Source organism: Armigeres subalbatus, chromosome 2 (assembly GCF_024139115.2).
Source record: "Armigeres subalbatus isolate Guangzhou_Male chromosome 2, GZ_Asu_2, whole genome shotgun sequence".
NCBI classification, from domain to species: Eukaryota; Metazoa; Arthropoda; class Insecta; order Diptera; family Culicidae; genus Armigeres; species Armigeres subalbatus.
Genome location: NC_085140.1, coordinates 68,221,595 through 68,243,234, shown reverse-complemented (window position 1 = coordinate 68,243,234; position 21,640 = coordinate 68,221,595). Strand labels below are relative to the sequence as shown.

Genomic DNA, 21,640 nt, shown 5'->3' with positions numbered 1-21,640 from the left:
AGAAACAAAGTCTTGCAATATAAATTTATACAATTATTAAAACTTATCCAATAGTTTTTTTTATAGGAATTGTAATATGTCCACCATTACGCATTTTCGTCCGAGGTACCTCCTGGAGTCAGCGAAGGTACCCCCGGGGGTACATGTACCCCAGGTTGAGAACCACTGGTCTGGAAGATGTTTAGTAATATACTTTTCTAGCCATGCAGCCCTAAATTCATATTCAAACCAGGATTTTACTACTGTTCGGGACAGTATCGAACAAAACCCTTTTTGACTCTGAAATCAGTCTTAATTGCCATCAAAAACTTGTAGTCGATCCATCATCATATTTTCGGAAAATTTTCCAGATATTTATTCGTAAATACCTTGAATAATCTTTTTGTCAATACCTAAATTGATTCGTTAGGCCATCCAGAAATTTCTTCAGACATTCCTTGAGGAATTCCATCGATGATTCATTCTAAAAATCCTCCAGAAATTTCTTCAAAAAATCCTCCGTAAATTAATCTTGAAATTCCTTCGTAAAATTCCTCCAGGATTTTTTTTGGATTTCTTTCGGGATATTCTCCGGAACTTCTTTCATTTGTTGTTTCGAACATTTTTTTAGGAAAACACTGGGAAATTTCTGAAAGATTCTGAAAAATCACATTCATAAAATCCTGGCGAAATTTATCGAATTATTCCTGAAGGAGGTCCCAAAAAAATCTGAAGGACTTTGTTTAGAAATTTTCGAAAAAATACCTGGAATGAATTTCAGGAGAAATTTTTGAATGAACTCTTGAAGAAATTTCCGAAGGAGAGCCTCAAAGGATTGCTGGAAAAAAAAATCTGGTAGAATTTTCTATAGATTTTTTATAGAATTCCCGATAAAATTCTATGAAATCTTCAGCATTTCCTTTGGAAATTTCTTTAGAAACTTCTTTTGAACGTAAAAATAGTATTGAATCATCAATAAATATTATTAAATCAATCGTAGAGCTGTTGAATCGTTCAAACGTATTTTTGGATCAACATTATTTATTGTCAGTTCAATCAATGATATGTTTAACTCAATGGGTAATATTATTGGTCCTCTGTCAACAATAATTATTGTTGAGTTTTCGGCGCATGAATACAAAACCTTATCGCGCCCTCGCGCCCGCCCAATTAATTACTGCGCGGTTGATTGTGAATACGCTGTTTATCGTATTTATGAGTGTTCATATTAGTGTTTGATAAGCTCAGAAGGTCACATTACTCATAATTGTGAATCCAGACCCAACGATACCTACCCATTAGCAAATGTTATTTCCTGTTTTTGGATACGCAGAGGTAAACACTGTCTCTAAATAGTGAGTTTCTAATTTCTACCACAGTAACGTCTATGACGCTTTGTCATACAATAAAAAGGTTTATTCGATATTTAAACAAGTTCTTTAAAAATATCGAACAACCATTTGAGCTGGCGCCTCTTTCATATGTAAATTATTGTAGTATCTTTAAGCACCAATTTTACTATATTTGTTTCAATTGCCAAATAAACGACATCACAAACGCCCTATATATCAGCGCCCCTTCTAAAAATAAGCGACTAACTGGCTTCAATTTTACAACTTCTTCTTCTATTCCTTCTTTTTCTTCTTCTTCTTTAATAGCCCTACATTCCAACTGGAACTTGGCCTACTTTTCAACATTCTAGGCGCATTTCCTCTTTTATTAATTGAAAGCATTTCCATATGCCGCCATTCAGAGCCGTAGCGTGGTCTCCTTGCGCCCTTGGCGAAACCTTCATTGGGCGCCCCTTATTTTATTGCAGATGTTAAGAACAAAACCGCTACGGCTTAAATGAATAATGATTCAATGTGTGGATGTAAACAGTGTTTTTGTTGATTGAAATCGAATCGATCAAGTCCTTCTATATGAAACGTGTTTAACAAAAAAATCATGGGGTTACACACATACACACACACAGACAGATAGACATGTGCTCAGTTTTTCGAGCTGAGTCGATTGTTATAATATATTACTATGTGTCTCTGCCTAATTTGTGCCTCACTTCAAATTTTGTCTTTTGGAGTGAAATTATAGCTTTCTGGTACAATTTTGTTGTACGAGAAAGACAAAAGTACTAACCCCCTCTAGTTTTTATTATGCTGGTTAATACTTATAAGTGATGGTCGGAAAAGTATGCAGTGACTACAATTTGCTTTTAGATTACCCACGTTTTGCACCTTTATGATGTAGTCAATGGAGTAAATTATAAAAACGTAACTCAATCTCTGGCTGGTTTCGAAACCGACGACATGAATCTCCATGCTTAAGAGCGCGGATTAATTAGGAAAGAAGCGGCTAGAATTTGGTGTAATCTGTGTAAGAGTGAGATTCCGAAATGCCAAACGCAATGAAAACAGATTTCTGTACAAAAACGAATTCGGAATTTATAAGAAGAAGCAAAAATATGTTTAAAGTAAAGTGGGTGTAATACAGAAAGTTATGTTTTTACCACCAATACTAAAGGAACAGTGTACCCATTAGTGATACAAGCATTTTTTGATAGTATTTGATGTTAAATAGCCAGAAACTATTTTGTTAGCAAATTTATTATTTTATCTATTGTGAGGATCGAAGTAGGGTCGAAGGGGGTCTCCAGTAGCCTTGCGAGCAAAGGCGTAGGATTGCCAATCCGAAGATGACGAGTTCGATTCTCGGTCCGGTCTAGGATGTTTTCGGGTTGGAAACTTTCTCGACACCCTGGGCATAGTGTATCCGTCGCACTTGCCACACAAGATACATACTCATGCAATGGTGGGCATAGAAAAGCTTTCAATTACTAACTGAGGAAATGCTAATAGAATACTAAGTTGAAAAGCAGGCCAAGTTCCAGTTGGAATGTAGAGCCATTGAAGAAGAAGAAGAAGAAGAAGAAGAAGAGGATTGAAGTAGGTCGCGATGGGAATTGGACGCGAAAATGTTTCATCCGGTGTTTCAAATGTCATAATTTACAAAAATGAAAATGCAAAAGAGTAAAGAAATGTTGAGTTTTGTCATAATGGAAATAGTGCAACATGGTGAGACGGGATTGGTAGTCATATGGCTACTGCTTCTGCCTCATACGCAGGAGGTCGTGGGTTCAATCCCAGGCCCGTTCCATTCTCCTACTTTGAATCTTTCTCTATATTCCCCATGTTCTAGAACAGGAAATGGACTTCCATATCGTTTCCATTTATATCCTATACCTTCAACTTGACTATTCTAGTAGCAGCTGCTAGAATTTGAAATTAACTAAAAAAAGCTCGGTTCCTACATGTCCACGAACCTCTGCCTCTCGAACCTCGAAATTCTCGAATTCCTTGAACCAAAAAATTCAAATGAACTTCGTGGCAAGAGCAGAGGTATATTCGGCTTGCAGTGGGCGAGTGATTACATAATCACTTGAGTTCCTATACTCAATGATATTTTTTTGAAAACCCTGATTCATCCATCTAGCGGTGTTTGTGCCTTTCTCGTGCATTATATTAGCATTAGCATTGATTTCGCACAAATTCGTAGGTGGTACAAGCCAAGACTATTTTATGAGAGTAGCATCACTTTATCCGTTACCACAGATATTGATTTGGGACTAATCACTATCTCTTAGATGGATGCAATGCACTCTCCAATAGTCGAGATCTGTCCTGACCACGTCCTTGCGAATGCTGGGGAAGGAGGGGAAGGATGGTTAGTTGGATACCTACTTAAGAAAAATGCAGAGAACTCTACGACCTCTCATAGGTGTCACAGGAGGTTTTGGGATTGTGTGGAAGATTATAACAGTAGGAATCGTTTTGACAGAACGTGAAACACAGAAAGAACAAAGATAGAAATACAAAGTAGGAAAGGGAATGAGCCTGGAATTGAACCCACGACCTCCTGCTTATAAGGCAGAAGCGGTAGCAACTAGACCACCGAGCTCGTTGTGCCTTTCTCGTGCATTATATATACAAAAAAGACTTGAGTGAGATTTTCTTAGATTCTTGAGTGAGATTTTCAATAGGGAACAATGGGACAGAATTCCCCGTCGAATGCAACTTATTGCATTGCAACTTGTTGCAACGGATCAGGATAAGTGCCTAAAAGAAAAGTTCAATTCAAACAGCGAGAGATCAGTTTTTTCAAGTTAAAGTGAAAATTAACATTTTTTATAATTATTCGGAATGCTGATGAAAATCAAAATGCGGTGACATTGCAGTTGCACATAGAGGTGTGCACCGCCACGCCACGCCGCCGCCGCCGACAGTTTTTGGCACGCCGCCGCCGCCGACATTTTTGCATTGGCCCGCCGCTGTTTCAAATTTAACACGCCGCTGATCTATAATTTTCCACGCCGATTCAAATTTTCAGTGGAAACTCCAAAGATTCAGTGCATTTTCCATATAATTTCCTGATAGATCTCTAAAACATCACGTTGAAACTCCAGAGAATTTTTCGTGAAGATACCAATTATTTCCATGAATATTCCGTACAATATCTTGTTGAAATTTGGAAAAGCTCTCCGTTAGAGATGGTCGGGTTTCGGGTTTTCAAACCCGAAACCCGACCCGAACCCGAACCCGACGGGTTCGGGTCGGGTTCGGGTTTGGAAAATTAGAACAATGTCGGGTTCGGGTCGGGTACGGGTTTGTGAGATGATAAATTGTCGGGTCTGGGTCGGGTACGAGTTTGAAAAATAAAGTATTGAATATTTTTTTATTCGTTTCTGGTAATTTTAAGGCTTGTTCGTTGTTTGGGCCTATTCCCTTTTGGGTGTAAAGAGAAATATAGAATATCTAGTTTGAGTTTTCCGCCAAAAAATTAGTTCGGGTCCAGCTCGGGTTTAAGACTGCAAAAATTGTCGGGTACGGGTCGGGTTCGGGTTTGATAAGAGTTTTCATTCCGGGTTCGGGTCGGGTCCGGGTTTGAAAAGGATTTCTAAATCGGGTTCGGGTCGGGTTCGGGTTTACAAAATGTGAAACCCGACCATCTCTACTCTCCGTAAAAACTAAACGTGGAAATTGCGAAGGAGTTCCCGTTGAAATTCATAAAAATCTAATTGAAATTGAATTTTTGAACAGAAAAGAGTCGTTTGGCAGAAAGCCACAAGGCTGAAAGATGTTGGGCCGAATATGTCGTTCAACCGAAAAGACTATTTGTTAGAAGCCTTCCCGAGCAAATCGATAACTTTTTTTAATGTTATCATCGATTATGTTTACGTAATTTGATATAATGGTCGTTTTAACGGTTAATGAGAAGAAGAGTAGGCCTCGTGCAGGAAAGACGTTTTTTTCAACGCTTGACAGATTTTCTCTCTATTTTCAGGGTGAAAATTTTCAAACTAAAAAAAAAAGAAAATTAAGATGTTTTCAAGTTTTTTGGAATAGACGCTTAAACCGGAAAGAGTCTCTCCCGGAAATGTCACCACAATTTAAGAAAATGAGCGACTCAAAAACGTCTTAATTCATGTCCCATTCGTGTTGTCCAGCGAATCCATCGGGCAGCTTCGGTGGGTTGAAGGAAGCTTTAAAGGTAACCATTTGCGAAGGACCCGTTCGGTAAGTTATTTTATTATTCCTCACATGAAGACCCATATTTACATGAGCTGTTGTGATAATGTGTGGCAGCCAGTTTGATTAAGATAATTTAATAACATTTCGATCGTTCAATTTTATAGAAGATTTGAGGGTTCTAGCTACCGTATGTCTTCCGTTGAATTTTTTTTGGCAGTATTTCGACCAAATTGGTGAAGAATTGTGTTTGTATGGTGGTTTGTGTGGGAGGGATTTAGGATTTATGTTGACCTTAAATCTCCATACGATTGCCGGATCGTGTTAGATTCGGTTGTGCACGCAATCCTGGCTACCGTGTCTATGGGCGGAGCATGCGGATGACTCATTACCATTACTGTTGAGTTGATTTAGCGATGTAATTGGCATTGCTTATAGCTTGAGCTTGATTGACTGCTCGTAGTTGCTACTCCATTATGACCAGATCAGCTGTTCTTGCACAGGGAACCAACAGATGTTTGCTTGGGACTAGCACACATCTTCAATGTACAAGTACTGGTGATCTCATTTGTTAGGTCATACTGGCGCCTGCCACGTCAGAATGCAAGTCAATGTAGGGAATGGGGAGGAAATGATGATGCAATCACTCGCCCACTGCAAGCCGAATATACCTCTGCACTTGCCACGAGTTCATGCGGAATTTGTTGGAATTTCTAGGTTAGGTTGGAGAGGCAGGGATCCGTCTTGGTTAACGAGCTGCCAATGTGATAGATAGGAGAAGGTAACTGATGGAATTTCTAATTGGATGTAGGAAACGAGCTCTATTGTTCATTTCCAATTCTAGCAGATTACTGTTAGAATACTCAAGTCGAAGGTATAGGAATAGTAATGGAAACGGTATGGAAGTCCATTTCCAGTTCTAGCGATTGCTAGAACATAATAAATAAAGAGAAAGATAAAAAGTAGGAGAATGGAACGGACCTGGGATTGAACCCATGACCTCCTGCGTATGAGGCAGAAGCAGTAGCCATATGACTACCAAAACCGCTTCGAAACAAGAGAGATCACGCACTGAACTGATTAATTTTATTACCGGCCGCGCAATGCAGAACACAATAATTCGGCCGACCGCGCGATCGTTCTGCTGTCCGAAACATGAGAGATCACGCACTGAACTGATTAATTTTATTACCGGCCGCGCAATGCAGAACACAATAATTCGGCCGACCGCGCGATCGGATTTAGCGATGTAATTGGCATTGCTTATATGAGATAAATAGAGAATTTGGTGCAGTTAGCGTCAACTGATTTACTATCAGAATCAACGCACGATGAGTTAGTTGGTCTGTGGTTTTATTTGGAAAACGGAACTGGTGTTGTGAGCGTATGTGTTTGTGATTACTAATATACGAAATTTGTTAGTTTCTCATTTCATGTATCAATGAGATTCTTGCCCATACATAATAAGAAGGTTGAGTACATTTTCTTCAATATACTGTATATTTATATATTGTGAAAATGTTGTGGGGTGTTCAATTTGTAGGGTGGATATTTCTCAATTATGTATTAAAAATAGGTGTCACATTTTTTTCAGCCAGATGTCAGATAGAGTGTAGAGGAATCTAGCAATTTCTCATATGCCCAGTTGTAATGATTTTTATGGGTTATTGTACAGGATTGTGAGATAAAACATACAAAACACGTCTGGTGGCTTCCGCTCGTGAATACATTCCACAGAAAAGCCCAATATAATTTTTTAGAGAGAGTTTACATTTTTGTCTCTTGAATCCCCCCGCGTCGAAGAAATGAGTTTCTTTGAAAATAAATGTAGGTTTTGCAACTGCAAAACAACTTTGCAACTAATTGCTCATTTATAGGTTGTAGTTTATAGGTAGCAGATTATCGCGGACAGTTAAAAGATAAATTTACATTAGCTCTACCGGAGCGATTGATTGTCTGCCCTTTCGTTGGGTGAACAAGAACACAACAAAATACGTCGTAACTTTGTTCTCGCGTCAACATTAACATGCTAGTTACTTGGATTACATCACTTACCAAGGTGAATCCTGATCTAAGTAATGACACTTCCTCTCCCTACTTACAATACTCCTTCCCGTAACAACCGTAGAGATGCAGACGATTCGTCGGTCTCTAAAACAACGGTTGTTACACTAACATTCCTTCCCTTCCCTAGATGATCGTAAGGACGTGGCCGGCGCCGTTATTGACCCATTGAAAGTTGAGCTTTCAGAACTTGCACATTGAGGATGGAGTGCTAATCCCAAGTCCCATCTGTTGGTTCTCTGTGCAATTCCGCTAGTTCTGGTCAATCACGGAGTAGCAACTACGAATTGTACGGTCATCTCATGCTCTCATGCTCTATAATGGTCGTTTTAACGGTTAATATAACAAAACGTAATAGCAGAAATATCTTACTGTGACATTCAATCATAAACTATTCCTGCTGTCGATGAGAGCAAATCGAAAACTAATTTTGATATTGGTTTCCGATAACAAAATAAAACACAGTTTGATCATACAATTCAGTAATCTACGGCAAAATAAGATCAAAATATATAATCAATTAAAATGTTTTATACATATTTAAAAACGAATTATGACTCAATTTGATGTAAAAACCAAAATATGTTTTCTATATGATCTCATTATGTTCGACTTCGGTAAGATATCTAGCCTAAAGTTATTTGTCATTTGGTCGAACAGTTCCTTTGGCTAAAAAAATCGTGAATATGTTCTTCGACCGAAATAGTCGTTTGATCGAAAGGACTTTCGGTCGAAAGTGTCGTTCGGCTGAATTGGTCATTTTGGATATTTTCAAGACATAAACGGGAGAATCTTTTGATTTTCGCATCAAAATTTTAACGAAAGATTTACAGTTTTTCCAGAATAGTTATTCGAAAATTATTTTCAGATTTTCCACGGAAACTACTTTCAAGTATCGAAAACTCTCTGGAATTACCAAGAAGAGCTATTTGGTTTTACCGAGGAAAGTTGTTTGGGAACATGAATTCAGATTTTTCACGAGAAGTTGTTCCAAATTTCTAAAGTGTTGTTCGGCTGAATTGATCATTTTGCCAAAAAGACGTTTATCCGAATATCAATTCGGCTTAATGGGATTTGGTTAGATGGCTTTTGGCTTAAAGGCCAGTATCAACTTAAAAAGTAGAGAGGTTACGAAATTTCGTCCAAGGGTCGTTCGACAATTAGCCTCTTCAACGTAAATGTTATTAAGCCAAATGGATGGATATTTTGGATTAAATTACCCGTTCAGTTATTGACATTTGACCGTATAACCTGTTAGCCTAAACTATATTTTCGGACAAATATTCCATTCTGCCAAACGACCATTTCGGCCAAACAGCATTTTTGGACTGATGACCTTTTCGGCCAAACGACCTGTTAGGGCAAACGTTGAACAATCCTCCGCGGAAATAGTAAAGAAGTTTCCGTTAAACTTACGGACAATTTCTTGTGAACCTTCCAGAGATTTTTTCTTGAAAACTCTTTAGTCTCCCGCGGAAATTCTTTTAAATTCACTGTTTGTTGCTGTTGTAGCACACTGTTGTAGCCATGCCAAGCTACCCGTCTTCATTATTCTAGACTGAGAAAGCCAATGGTTAAACACCCATTCTACCAACCGCACTCTCCTACAATTATCAAGAATTTTCCGTGAAAATTTCGAAGAATACTCAACAGAAATTCAACAGGAACTTTTCGTAAATTTCTGAAGTTTTTCCTGTAGAAGTTAAGAACATATTTTTGAAAATTCTGAAGTTTCTCATGCAATTTTTATTTGGGAATTACAAAGACCTTCTCTTGGTATTCCAAAGATTGCTCGAAAATATTTTCCAAATTATGGAAACACTTATAGATTTTTCATTAGATTCATTAGATTTCTATGCGAAATTCAAAAGATTTTTCTCAATTTCTTGAAAATATCCCGAAAAATGCAAAAAAAAAATCTTAGAAAATCTTAATGAAAAAATCGCCACGCCGATTCACGCCGCCGCCGCCGCTGGCTAAAACGGCTTCCGGCGTGACGCCGAAAACGCCGCCGCCGCCGGCCAAAATTTTGACAAACGCCGCCGCCGACGAATATCGGACCGGCGCACACCTCTAGTTGCACATTTTATAGGATTGAGAATAGCTAATTCCGCGAATCCAGACAAAAAGGAAAACATCTTTTACTCATCATGTCAGTACAAAATTCCTTTTTCCGAAAAATCTTTTTATTTTTTTATAGGAGTATTCTGAGGTTTCCTTAGTTAATTATTTGGGAGAAGTAGAAAAGTTTCTCCTAGAATTTATACATTTTTTTCCTAAAGCCTGGGAAAGTTTCTCCTAGATCTCCTGCATAGACTAGACCAGAAAATTTCATAAAATCTCCTCAAGTATATCCTTCGAGAATTCCTCCGCGAAGTTCTAAACTTTCTCTTGAAGTTTTGATAAAATAATCTTGGAATTTTCACGCAAATTTCTATGGAAATTTTGTCTATCTTAACCTTTTGTCTAATTCCTGTATTCTGAGTTTATTAAGGAAATATCCACAAATATTTCTCCGAGAATTCTTGCGACAGTTCTTTCGAGACTTCCTGGGAAAACTTCTACAAGAATTCCTAAGGTAGTTCCTCCTGTAATTCTGCGGTGTTCTGCTTCATTTATCTAGGAAGATCTCCAGAAAATTATCCGGAAATCCCTGCGGATAGTCTTTCGGGAATTACCGCGAGAACTACTCTGGGAAATTCAACCGTAATACTTTCGAGAATTTGTACAACATTTTCCTCGCAATTTACTGCGGTGATTCATCTAAGAATTCCATGCGTTATTTCCTCCGGTAATTCCTGCGAAAACTAGTATGGGAATTGCTCTGCAAAAAATGTTCCAGAATTTCTGTGGAAATTTCTCCGGAAATTGATGCATAGTTTTGTCTGATAGTTCTATTGGAAATTCTTTCAGGAACTTCCAGGAACATTAACACCTACGAAAATTCTTGCAGTAATTCCTCAAAGAATTCATGAAAAACGGAAATCTTTGAAAAATTCCGCTGAAACTTTTTCGAAAATTTCTACGGGTTTTCGTCATAGAATTCCTGATAGCTGACGAGTTATCTTACCAAGCGACATTTTTGAATTTCTCTTACAACAAAGTTGTACCAAAAGGCTATCATTCCACTTCAAAAGCGGACTTCTCATATGTGATTCGGAGACCTAGACAGTGTAATATATTAACTGCCTCAGTTTGACTAACTGAGCAAATATCTGTCCGTCCATGTGCACATGTGTCCACAAAAGATAAGAAAAACATTGGCTAACTTTTCATATAGTAATTCTCAATCGATATTTTTGCAACGAGTTGCATTCGCTGGGTACATTATTGAATTTTATCACGATTGGCTATTGCGTTGGCTGATTACGAGAAAAGAAGCATTAATATTTAGTGCATTAGTTTCTGGTTCTGGTTTTATAACGATCTTGAAGACCATGATTTGCCCTTCAAGGCAGCTGTAAGAATCCACGAGAGTGTGCCAGAGACGTTGGTGGGCAAAACTATATTTCCTTATCTCTTATTTCGTCAATCAGCAAATTGCTGGTTCCAGTCGTGTCAATTGTCCGCAGTCACCCCGTCTCCCATCATCATGCATAATCATTCACTTGCCTGTTTCCGAAGCGAGACTTCCAAAAATCCGCCGCATCCGCTTTCGTGATACGGAACTGGTCCCCGGCGAACAGCCCATTCGGGAATATCGCCTTCAGCTCGCTCAGCATGTGCGAAAACACTAAGCTCAGCTTGGTGAGATTCCTTCGGTAGTGGGAGTTCTCGTCGAACATCTTCTCTTTGCCCTCCTTGAACAGTTTGATGGCTTGTTTGCACTTTCTCATCAGATTGTTAATGAAGATGTTAAAGTGCTCGTTCCCGTGCAGGAGGTGCATCTGGTCTTCGTATTTTGAGTAGATCAGATGCAACCGCTGATACGTATCCGGCAGGATGTCCAGTATGAAGGGGGGCGAGTTTTTTAGATTCATCTTGGACTGCTGGCAAAGCTTGACGACTTTGTCCATCAGTTTCCAGGTCTTCTCCAGGGTCTTTTTGTCCGTTAGGAACTTCTGCTGGGCGCAGGCATCTGAGATTTTGCCCTGGATCTTCGAGAAGAACGAGATGTTAGTTCTCGGCTGTGGACGAGCTCTGTTAGTCGCCGCCATCTTGACATTTATCAACCACAACAACACATATATGGCCCTTCTCCCTGATGTTCGGGGGCTCTGGCCGCACTGAATCGCACTTCACTCCCCGAAAATATAAAATATCACTCTCGGATCACTCTTCTTCGTCCTCCTGCGAGGTGGACCACTTGAAACCCCCACTCGGCTAGGATAGGGATTCTTCGATCCCACGGCTTTCACTTCCGGCGAACACTTGCCGTCGCGTCTTCACCAATCATCAAACATTTTGCGACAGATCTTCCCAACGCAAACAAAATATTTCATGGCGAGAAACTGAACAAAATACGCGACACAACTTCTTCCTCTCACTTGTCAGAGGATATATACAGAGAACAAACTTCGGAGGCTACAAACACCAGCGCACCGATCCGTCAGACACGCTTCACTGTATTCTATCGTACCGACAGCCGCTGCTTCTGCTGATATTCTTCCTCTCTTGTCACTGTACTCCGCGCTATCTTCACGTTTCCTTCTCCTGCCTGTACTCTCACTCTCTTGTTTGACGTCTACCACTGCTTCTGCTGCCGCCTCCGCTCTTCACCTACTCACTTCCTCGTTTGACAATTATTTTGACCAACACAATCACTCCACCCACCAACACATGCTCCAGCTTCGCTCATAGCTGCATATGATGTTCACAACAATCTCCCAGTAGTTGACAGAAGTCGTCTTCGTCGAGCCTTCTTGTGTCACTTCCAGCACTGACTGCCTTTCTGCCTGATCCTTCTCCCTTGGACGTCCTCCCAAGTGCGAAGGTGCAAGCGAAAGCGACAAAATAACTGTTTTGTGCACTGCTTGCACTTACCTGACGGCACTGCTCTGGATGCTATCGTTTTTTTTAGGACAGTGCACTTTCTGATTGGGAAATATTGCAACCGACTGGTAACACCACTTTGCGTTCGCCTGAGCCACTGTTGCGACTGCACTTGTGCAGTGTCCCAATTCCCTTAAGACGATTGCCACCGCACGCAAGAGTTACGCGTGCTGTTCTCGACACCGAGCGTATGATTTCACAACCAATCGGACACGGTACGGTACGGTTCGAACGACGAAATCGACTACACCAGCGGCCCGGATTGATTTAGTGCAGATGAAGATGTAGATAGCAGCCGCGAGAACCGATATGATGCTGTTATCCAACTGCGACGATCCATCGTGAAAGCTCGAAACAGACTGGAGAAGAGTGTGCCTTTTGCGTGATGGCTCGCTCAGTTGGGTTGTTTGCAGCGAGGTAGACTCGTGTGAGTTTCATATTTGCAAGGGAATCGTGATAAAGGTAAGTAAAACGGAAGATTATGTGAGTGACATCTATCATAGTCTTGTGAGAGCTCTACACGAATACACGAACGATTTCCAATAAGAGACGCAGATATAATATGACGTTATGTTTATATTTTAATTTTTTTCTCGCTCATACATCGCAATCTTGATTTCTTTGTTACCTTATTATATGAGATTGAATGTAGAATAGTGTAGACTTTCAGTGTTTTTAGGTTGGCAGCTGATTTGTGAAGAACGAGGGATCTCAGCTGTTTGACAATTACAATTGCATTTAGTCCAGGCGGGTTCAATCATTTCCAATTAGAAACAAATCCAAAATTAGTTCCATCCATTCCAATCCAAGATTAGTTCGGGTGCTATGTGTGTTATTATAAATAATACCTTTTTTTTTCTATTCTTTTCAGGAGAAGGATGAATGAAGAAATTCTGAAAACCGATGAAGTAAATAGAAGTCGCCAGCTATTGAATCTTACACTGTCTTCTACTGTCTACACACTTAAATCCAGAATTACAGCTCGGTAATATTTTTTACTGATTTCATCCTGTAAAAGTAAATTTAAACCGACAGATCAGTAAAGTATGAAGAATTAACCGCTGTCCGTAAACATTTTTGCCGACCTCTCAGCATCATAAAATGAAATACAGTAATTCGGTAGAATAATTTACCGATCTACTCCTTATTATGAAAATCTTACAGACTTACCGATCGAATATACCGATCGGTCAGTAAAAAATATTCGAGCTACTGAGTGCTCGGTAAGCTTTTTACCGAGCTCTCTGTTTTCGGCCAACAAGCGTGAAGCTTGATGTGACGCCATGTTTCTTTCCAATCAGAAGCGGCTGACTTCGGTACTGTTTGATTTTAAGGATACATGTAGGGTAAGACGGTATAATGCGCCCCACTTGGCCAAAACGCCCCCCTTTGATTTCTAGAAAACTATAACTAATTAAGGGCCAAAATCAGTTGGTACCTATAAGTATTTATAAACCCATCATACTATGTGAATGTGGAAGTATTTTTGTATTACACAATGAAAATAATAGCAAAATACAAAAAGTTACAGTTTTGATGTAACTTTTCATGTTTGTTTGCTCAACATTTGGAGCGACTCTGGCATACTGTCCTCAAAACTTGCACTGAAACACTCAGTTGGGCAACAAAATAACTTTTCTCAGTGGTTAATAAGATATAAAATTGCTTCCATCTTCAAAAATGTAACGATTTTCGAAGACATGTTTCACTGGCCAAAACGCCCCAGTGTAGGCAGGACGATATGCCCTTACCAACTGGACACAAGCGCAGCGAGCCTGCAGCAGTTGCTTCCAAATTGTATGGAAAATATTGAAATGTAATTCATAACTGCTTGAATGGACCTATGTTGGTTTTTTAATGTCAAGCGCATAAGGATTTGTAGCCTTTTTATTATGGGATTGATAAAATACTAAAGAAGGGCTATGAAACGTCTTTGGTTGAGATGGGGCGTATTGCCCAGGCACTTTTTAAAATTCATTTTTTCACGACTTTTCAAAAAAGCTTTATTACGTGTTATCTGTAATATTTTAATATGACTACTCACGGGCAATGCATTTGCGACTTCTTGGACTACCAAATAACACAATTTGCATAAATTGCGTTGAAATGTAAAAAGTTATCAAGGAGTTTCCTTAGGGGGGGCATATTATACCGTCTTACCCTAAGTGAAAGCGATACCCAACAAACATTCACTAGTTGAACTAACATCAGTGTGATGATTTAATTCAGCGCTGTGTTGAATAATGTCTGTACTATTTCTTATCACAACTTCTGTTCAAGCTTTGTTCACACAATTTTGGCGAAGTTATACAACTACAACATGTCATTTTGAAAAACAACTTTATTAACTGATTCGTTAAACCTTTAATAAGAATTTTACTAAGCCTCAATTCAGCTACATGTGAATTTTTCGAAAATAATAACGCATAGAAGGTAACATCAGTAAGATCTCCAATGAACGTATTTTGAAGCAATTGCTATTTTCATATATGTAATCATTTTAAAATTTTCCTAAATCGGGTCTCGAACTGCTGTGATTTGATCATCCGCCGGTAACGTTGTCATCCGCGCCATCCTTGATTTGTTAGATATGGCTCACTCAGTGCATAACATAAATAATCTTATTGCTGAATATGAATCATAATTGGACTCTTATTCAATAAGTCGATCTGTCAAACTACAGTTTGTTAATAACTGTACAAGATTTTTATTTCAACCATTGTTCAGCCAGTCATAACCATCGCACACTAGGAAAAATACGTAAAGATAATGTCGATAAACGATAAAATAAAGTCCGTCCCTAATGCTATTTATGGATTTATGAAAATAAAGTCAATGTATATTCGGCCTTCCTCAGAATCTCTTGATAATCGGTTGCGATATGATTGTCAAATACTAAAATTATTCCAATTTCGCAGCAATAAAGATCAACATCCATGCGATAATATTGGGATTCCACACATCAAAGATTCAATAATTTTCCGATGTTATTCAACGGCGTGTCCGGCTTTTAGTAAATTTAGTTTCGCATGAATTCATGATTTTTTTTATTGCTCCAGCAGTTTCGATCGTTATAATCTCCGACAGTTTAATAAATCACGATAATAAAAGCATGTCTTGAAAATAAATCATTATTTTCTATAAATTAAAAGATCTAGAATCCAGATTTTCTCTCAAACTGAAAAAGCATGTTTTTTCTCACTGTGCGATAGATCAGATAAATGTGAAATCCAATGGTTAAGAAGGACAAAGGTAAAGAAGGATGTCTAATGCCTGCTTATTAACTTACTATTCAAACTCAATTCGACCACCCTTTCAGAGCATCACATCATAGTCGAATTTCCGGGCAGCAGGGACTATGTCCAAGGGCTTGACGATCCCTCCCCAGGCCATCTGCGAGTTGTGGGGCTTGCCTAGGATGTGGTGGGGTTTGACAGTGGGCCCTGTTAAACCTCTATAAAAAGCTGCATGTATCCGCAAGTAGGCCCCACCAAAGCGACCGTGTGCCGCTCAAAGCGCACAAGCCCAAGTCCTGGTGTTAGGTGGGACGCTAAACAGCCCTGACACGACGGCCCTCCGACGAGACAGGAGGTTTGCGCAGGCCCAATAAGCCGCCTAGAAAACCAATCATTACGAACAATATAAGAGATAATGCGACTCGATATAATCGGCAAAGACCTAGGCGACGAATACAGGATCACGATTGGACGCTTGGAACATGGAATTGCAAGTCGCTAGGTTTCGCAGGTTGCGACAGGATGATCTACGATGAATTACATCCCCGCAACTTCGACGTCGTGGCGCTGCAGGAGATTTGCTGGACAGGACAGAAAGTGTGGAAAAGCGGGCATCGAGCGGCTACCTTCTACCAAAGCTGTGGCACCACCAACGAGCTGGGAACCGGCTTCATAGTGCTGGGTAAGATGCGCCAACGCGTGATTGGGTGGCAGCCAATCAACGCAAGGATGTGCAAGCTGAGGATTAAAGGCCGTTTCTTCAACTATAGCATCATCAACGTGCACTGCCCACACGAAGGGAGACCTGACGACGAGAAAGAAGCGTTCTACGCACAGCTGGAGCAGACATACGATGGATGCCCACTGCGGGACGTTAAAATCGTCATCGGTGACATGAACGCACAGGTAGGAAGGAGGAATGTATAGACCGGTCATCGGACCGGATAGTCTGCACACCGTATCGAATGACAACGGCCAACGATGCATAAACTTCGCAGCCTCCCGCGGAATGGTAGTCCGAAGCACCTTCTTTCCCCGCAAAAATATCCACAAGGCCACATGGAGATCACCTAACCAAGAAACGGAAAACCAAATCGACCACGTCCTAATCGACGGTAAATTCTTCTCCGACAACACGAACGTCCGCACTTACCGCAGTGCGAATATTGAATTCGATCACTACCTCGTTGCAGTATCGTCGAAGTCGGACGCCGCGGCTTAACATTAGGCGGCTTCAAGACGGTAGACTAGCCCAAGAAAACGCGCAGCAGCTGAAAGTGGCACTCCCAACGGAAGAGCAGCTAGGCGCAGCGTCTCTTGAAGATGGCTGGAGAGATATTCGATCCGCCATTGGTAGCACCGCAACCGCTGCACTTGGCACGGTGCCCCCGGATCAGAGAAACGACTGGTATGACGGCGAATGTGAGCAGTTAGTGGAAGAGAAGAATGCAGCATGGGCGAGATTGCTGCAACACCGCACGAGGGCGAACGAGGCACGATATAAACAGGCGCGGAACAGACAAAACTCGATTTTCCGGAGGAAAACGCGCCAGTAGGAAGATCGAAACCATGAAGAGACGGAGCAACTGTACCGCTTCAATACCACATGGAAGTTCTATGAAAAGGTAATCCGTTCACATAAAGGCCACGTGCCACAGCCTGATATGTGTAAGGACATAAACGGGAACCTTCTTACGAACGAGCGTGAGGTGATCCAAAGGTGGCGGCAGCACTACGAAGAACACCTGAATGGCGATGTGGCAGACGAAGATGGCGGTATGGTGATGGACCTGGGAGAACGCGCGCAGGACATAATTCTACCGGCTCCGGATCTCCAGGAAATCCAGGAGGAGATTGGCCGGCTGAAGAACAACAAAGCCCCTGGGGTTGACCAACTACCAGGAGAGCTATTTAAACACGGTGGTGAGGCACTGGCTAGAGCGCTGCACTGGGTCATTACCAAGATTTGGGAGGAGGAAGTTTTGCCGCAGGAGTGGATGGAAGGTGTCGTGTCCCATCTACAAAAGGGCGATAAGCTGGATTGTAGCAACTACCGCGCAATCACATTGCTGAACGCCGCCTACAAGGTACTCTCCCAAATTTTATGCCGTCGACTAGCACCAACTGCAAGGGAGTTCGTGGGGCAGTACCAGGCGGGTTTTATGGGCGAACGCTCCACCACGGACCAGGTGTTCGCCATTCGCCAAGTACTGCAGAAATGCCGCGAATACAACGTGCCCACACATCATCTATTCATCGACTTCAAAGCCGCATATGATACAATCGATCGGGACCAGCTATGGCAGCTAATGCACGAACACGGTTTTCCGGATAAACTGACACGGTTGATCAAAGCGACGATGGATCGGGTGATGTGCGTAGTTCGAGTTTCGAGTTTCGAGTTCAGCATTCTCGAGTCCCTTCGAAACCCGCAGAGGGTTACGGCAAGGTGATGGTCTTTCGTGTTTGTTATTCAACATCGCTTTGGAAGGGATAATACGAAGAGCAGGGATTAACACGAGTGGTACAATTTTCAATAAGTCCGTCCAGCTATTTGGTTTCGCCGACGACATAGATATTATGGCACGTAACTTTGAGAAGATGGAGGAAGCCTACATCAGACTGAAGAGGGAAGCTAAGCGGATCGGACTAGCCATCAACACGTCGAAGACGAAGTACATGATAGGAAGAGGTTCAAGAGAAGACAATGTGAGCCACCCACCGCGAGTTTGCATCGGTGGTGACGAAATCGAGGTGGTAGAAGAATTTGTGTACTTGGGCTCACTGGTGACTGCCGAAAATGACACCAGCAGAGAAATTCGGAGACGCATAGTGGCTGGAAATCGTACGTACTTTGGACTCCGCAAGACGCTCCGATCGAATAGAGTTCGCCGACGTACCAAACTGACAATCTACAAAACGCTAATTAGACCGGTAGTCCTCTACGGACACGAGACCTGGACGATGCTCGTGGAGGACCAACGCGCACTTGGAGTTTTCGAAAGGAAAGTGCTGCGTACCATCTATGGTGGGGTGCAGATGGCGGACGGTACGTGGAGGAGGCGAATGAACCACGAATTGCATCAGCGGTTGGGAGAACCATCCATCGTTCACACCGCGAAAATCGGACGACTGCGATGGGCCGGGCACGTAGCCAGAATGTCGGACAGTAACCCGGTGAAAATGGTTCTCGACAACGATCCGACGGGCACAAGAAGGCGAGGTGCGCAGCGGGCAAGGTGGATCGATCAGGTGGAAGATGACTTGCGGACCCTCCGTAGACTGCGTGGTTGGCGACGTGTAGCCATGGACCGAGCCGAATGGAGAAGACTCTTATACACCGCACAGGCCACTTCGGCCTTAGTCTGATTAAATAAAATAATCATAGTCGAACAGAGAACTTTAAAAATCATTAGTTCAGTACATTGTTAAACTTCCCCAATGTGCTGAAATGTGATTAAACGAAAACGTAAGTTCGACTTCAAATAAAGGTAGTAAACAAATAAATAGGCCATGTCGAATATTAGTTAGATTAAATACTGAAATGAAATCTGTCTAGCAAATTATTCAGCATCCATTTTATTCAGCTACAAAGATCACAAATAAACAATAATTCAACCTAGATGCTTGTTTGTAGCTTGTCGTTGTTTGTTGGGAAGGTCTTCAAATCACAAAACTGTTGAAGGACGACCAATTCAATTGCTTTCAAAGGAGTATGCTCCGGATTCTTGGGAAATCTGAGAACTACCGTCTGATTATAAACGAGCTTCTGAAAGCTTCGATGCGCTGCAATATGTCGCTAAAGACCCACTTCCTTCATTCTCGCCTGACTTTTTCCCCGATAATCTTGGAGATATCAGTGATGAACAACATGGATAAAGGTTCCACCAGGATCTAAAAATATTTGAGAAACTACCAAGGACAACACAATTCTAACATGCTGGCAGATTACGTGTGGTCTTTGAAAGTGGATTCATCGGAAGCATACAACAGGGAATCGAACAGGAAAACATTTTGAGAAATGTGAGTCGTATGGTGGAAAAAAGTAGAAAATAGAATGAAAAAGAATATTGTATTGAAAGTTCAATTAAACATGTATAAAACGATTAGCATATATTTACTTTTATATGACATATCACAATTCCTCTGACGGCACGCTGTTGATTTCTTATTAGTTCCAGTCTGCTGGTGATAACGCTTGCATGCAAATTTTTGAAACAGGCTTGTATGCAACATTTTTAAAGTTTAATTTACTTAACTTCAAATAAAAAGAAACAAACAAAACACAATTACAATACGCATATCTGATGATAAATCATTTGATCAAGTGTGCTTATACCGTTTCGGGTATTGATTGATTTAAAATTTCATTTATATACAAAATGGCAGCCCTCGGAAAAATGTCTATTTCTCTAAATAAGTGTTGTTTATCTAGCCATATCTAAGAATCTGGACGTGTTAGAGCATATCTGAGGGCATATTCGGATTCAGCGGGCCGAAATCTATTGCATAAACATAATTTAGTTCTAGGGACACGCAAAAGGTAAAATATTGTTCCCCTGAGTTATCATGGCAATTGCAGACTCATCATCTATTTGTGGACTTTAAACGAGCGCATTGTGGAATATAATGCTGGAACATGGCTTTCCAGCGAAGCTTATTAGGCTGATTCAGGTGACGCTGGATGGATCCAAATCGAGCGTCAGAACACCTGGTGATCCGATTCATTCGTGACGTTAGATGGATTGAAGCAGGGCGATACACTCTCTTATCTGTTGTTCAGCATATTTCTGGAAGGTTCTGGAAAGAAATTCGATGATCTGGAGGGCAAAGAATCGGAACAATCATCAACAAGTCTTACATGCTCTTTGGTTTCCGGATGACATCGACATCATTGGCGTAGATCGCAAAGCAGTGGAAGAGGCTTTTGTACCTTACAAACGGAATGAAAGAATAGGGTTGATCATAAACGATCATCAAAGAGAACACTGAAGTTCAAACGGTGTTGTCTCAGATTGTTTGTTCACGGGCTAAAATCAACACGCTCAATTTAATTGTTCAATCTATTGAATGTCCAACTTTTTAATCACTATGATTCAAAATTCTAACTCTATGTATTTAAAAGTTTTCAACATATCACTGTTAATAACATTTTAAACCCATTTTAACCATGTTGAAAAACAATGATTCCACGCACACGTCCGTCACCACTAGATGGCCGTTCCGTTATATTTCTGTTTTTTTTTTCATTCACCGTGAACTCGAGTATGAACCCACTAGCTTCTGGTACTGGCCGTTAGGTTGCAATTAACGAGCGATGAGCTTAAAGCTTCAAAGCTAGTGCTGGTGTAGCTTTAGAGCTAAATGCGAAACTTGTTCCTATCTAAAGGAACATCGAGCTTCAACTAAATCATAGTAGGGTATAATGGCCAATAGTGGACCCTTTGGGCATGAATATATCATTGCAGCACAGTATTTCCGTATGAATTCCATCGGAAGAACTTAACTTCAATTCGATATTATTATGATCATAAGAAAGCAATGGGATTAGCTATAATAGGAACCGAAATTAAGAATAGTGTCATAACTGGTACATACGTTCCTATTATGGATTAAGCAACTTTGGGTACTTTCACGAATTTTAATGTGGGTTTCACATTTCTTCTTAGGGGCAGGAAGGGAAACCTTCCGCTTGACATATCAACACCATTCATAGGGTAAAATGCCCAATAGTGGACCCCCTAGTAGCAGAATTTTGCTTTTTTAGTCATAAGGAGTAGAAATTTTCAACATATTAATTCTGCTTGACATCTAATACCAAATTCTACATCTCTTCACGATACATAC

The 21,640-nt window shown here is 40.7% G+C and overlaps 1 protein-coding gene across 4 annotated transcripts in view; it reads right to left on the bottom strand.

The window, feature by feature from the left end:
• Window positions 1–12,930, bottom strand: part of LOC134208844 (E3 ubiquitin-protein ligase CBL-B-B) — a 256,622-nt gene extending 243,692 nt beyond the window's left edge. Inside the window, exons 1-2 of one of the 4 annotated variants that reach the window (XM_062684788.1) lie at window positions 12,549–12,930; window positions 11,178–12,365 (exon numbers count right to left, since the gene is read on the bottom strand). In XM_062684788.1, coding sequence (XP_062540772.1) covers window positions 11,178–11,722 — 545 coding nt within the window. In that variant the 5' untranslated portion in view covers window positions 11,723–12,365; window positions 12,549–12,930. Of the gene's footprint in view, window positions 1–11,177 lie in introns of all 4 variants that reach the window. The other 3 variants (XM_062684789.1, XM_062684787.1, XM_062684790.1) reach the window with 3 other exon arrangements.
• Between the last annotated feature and the right edge of the window lie 8,710 nt (window positions 12,931–21,640).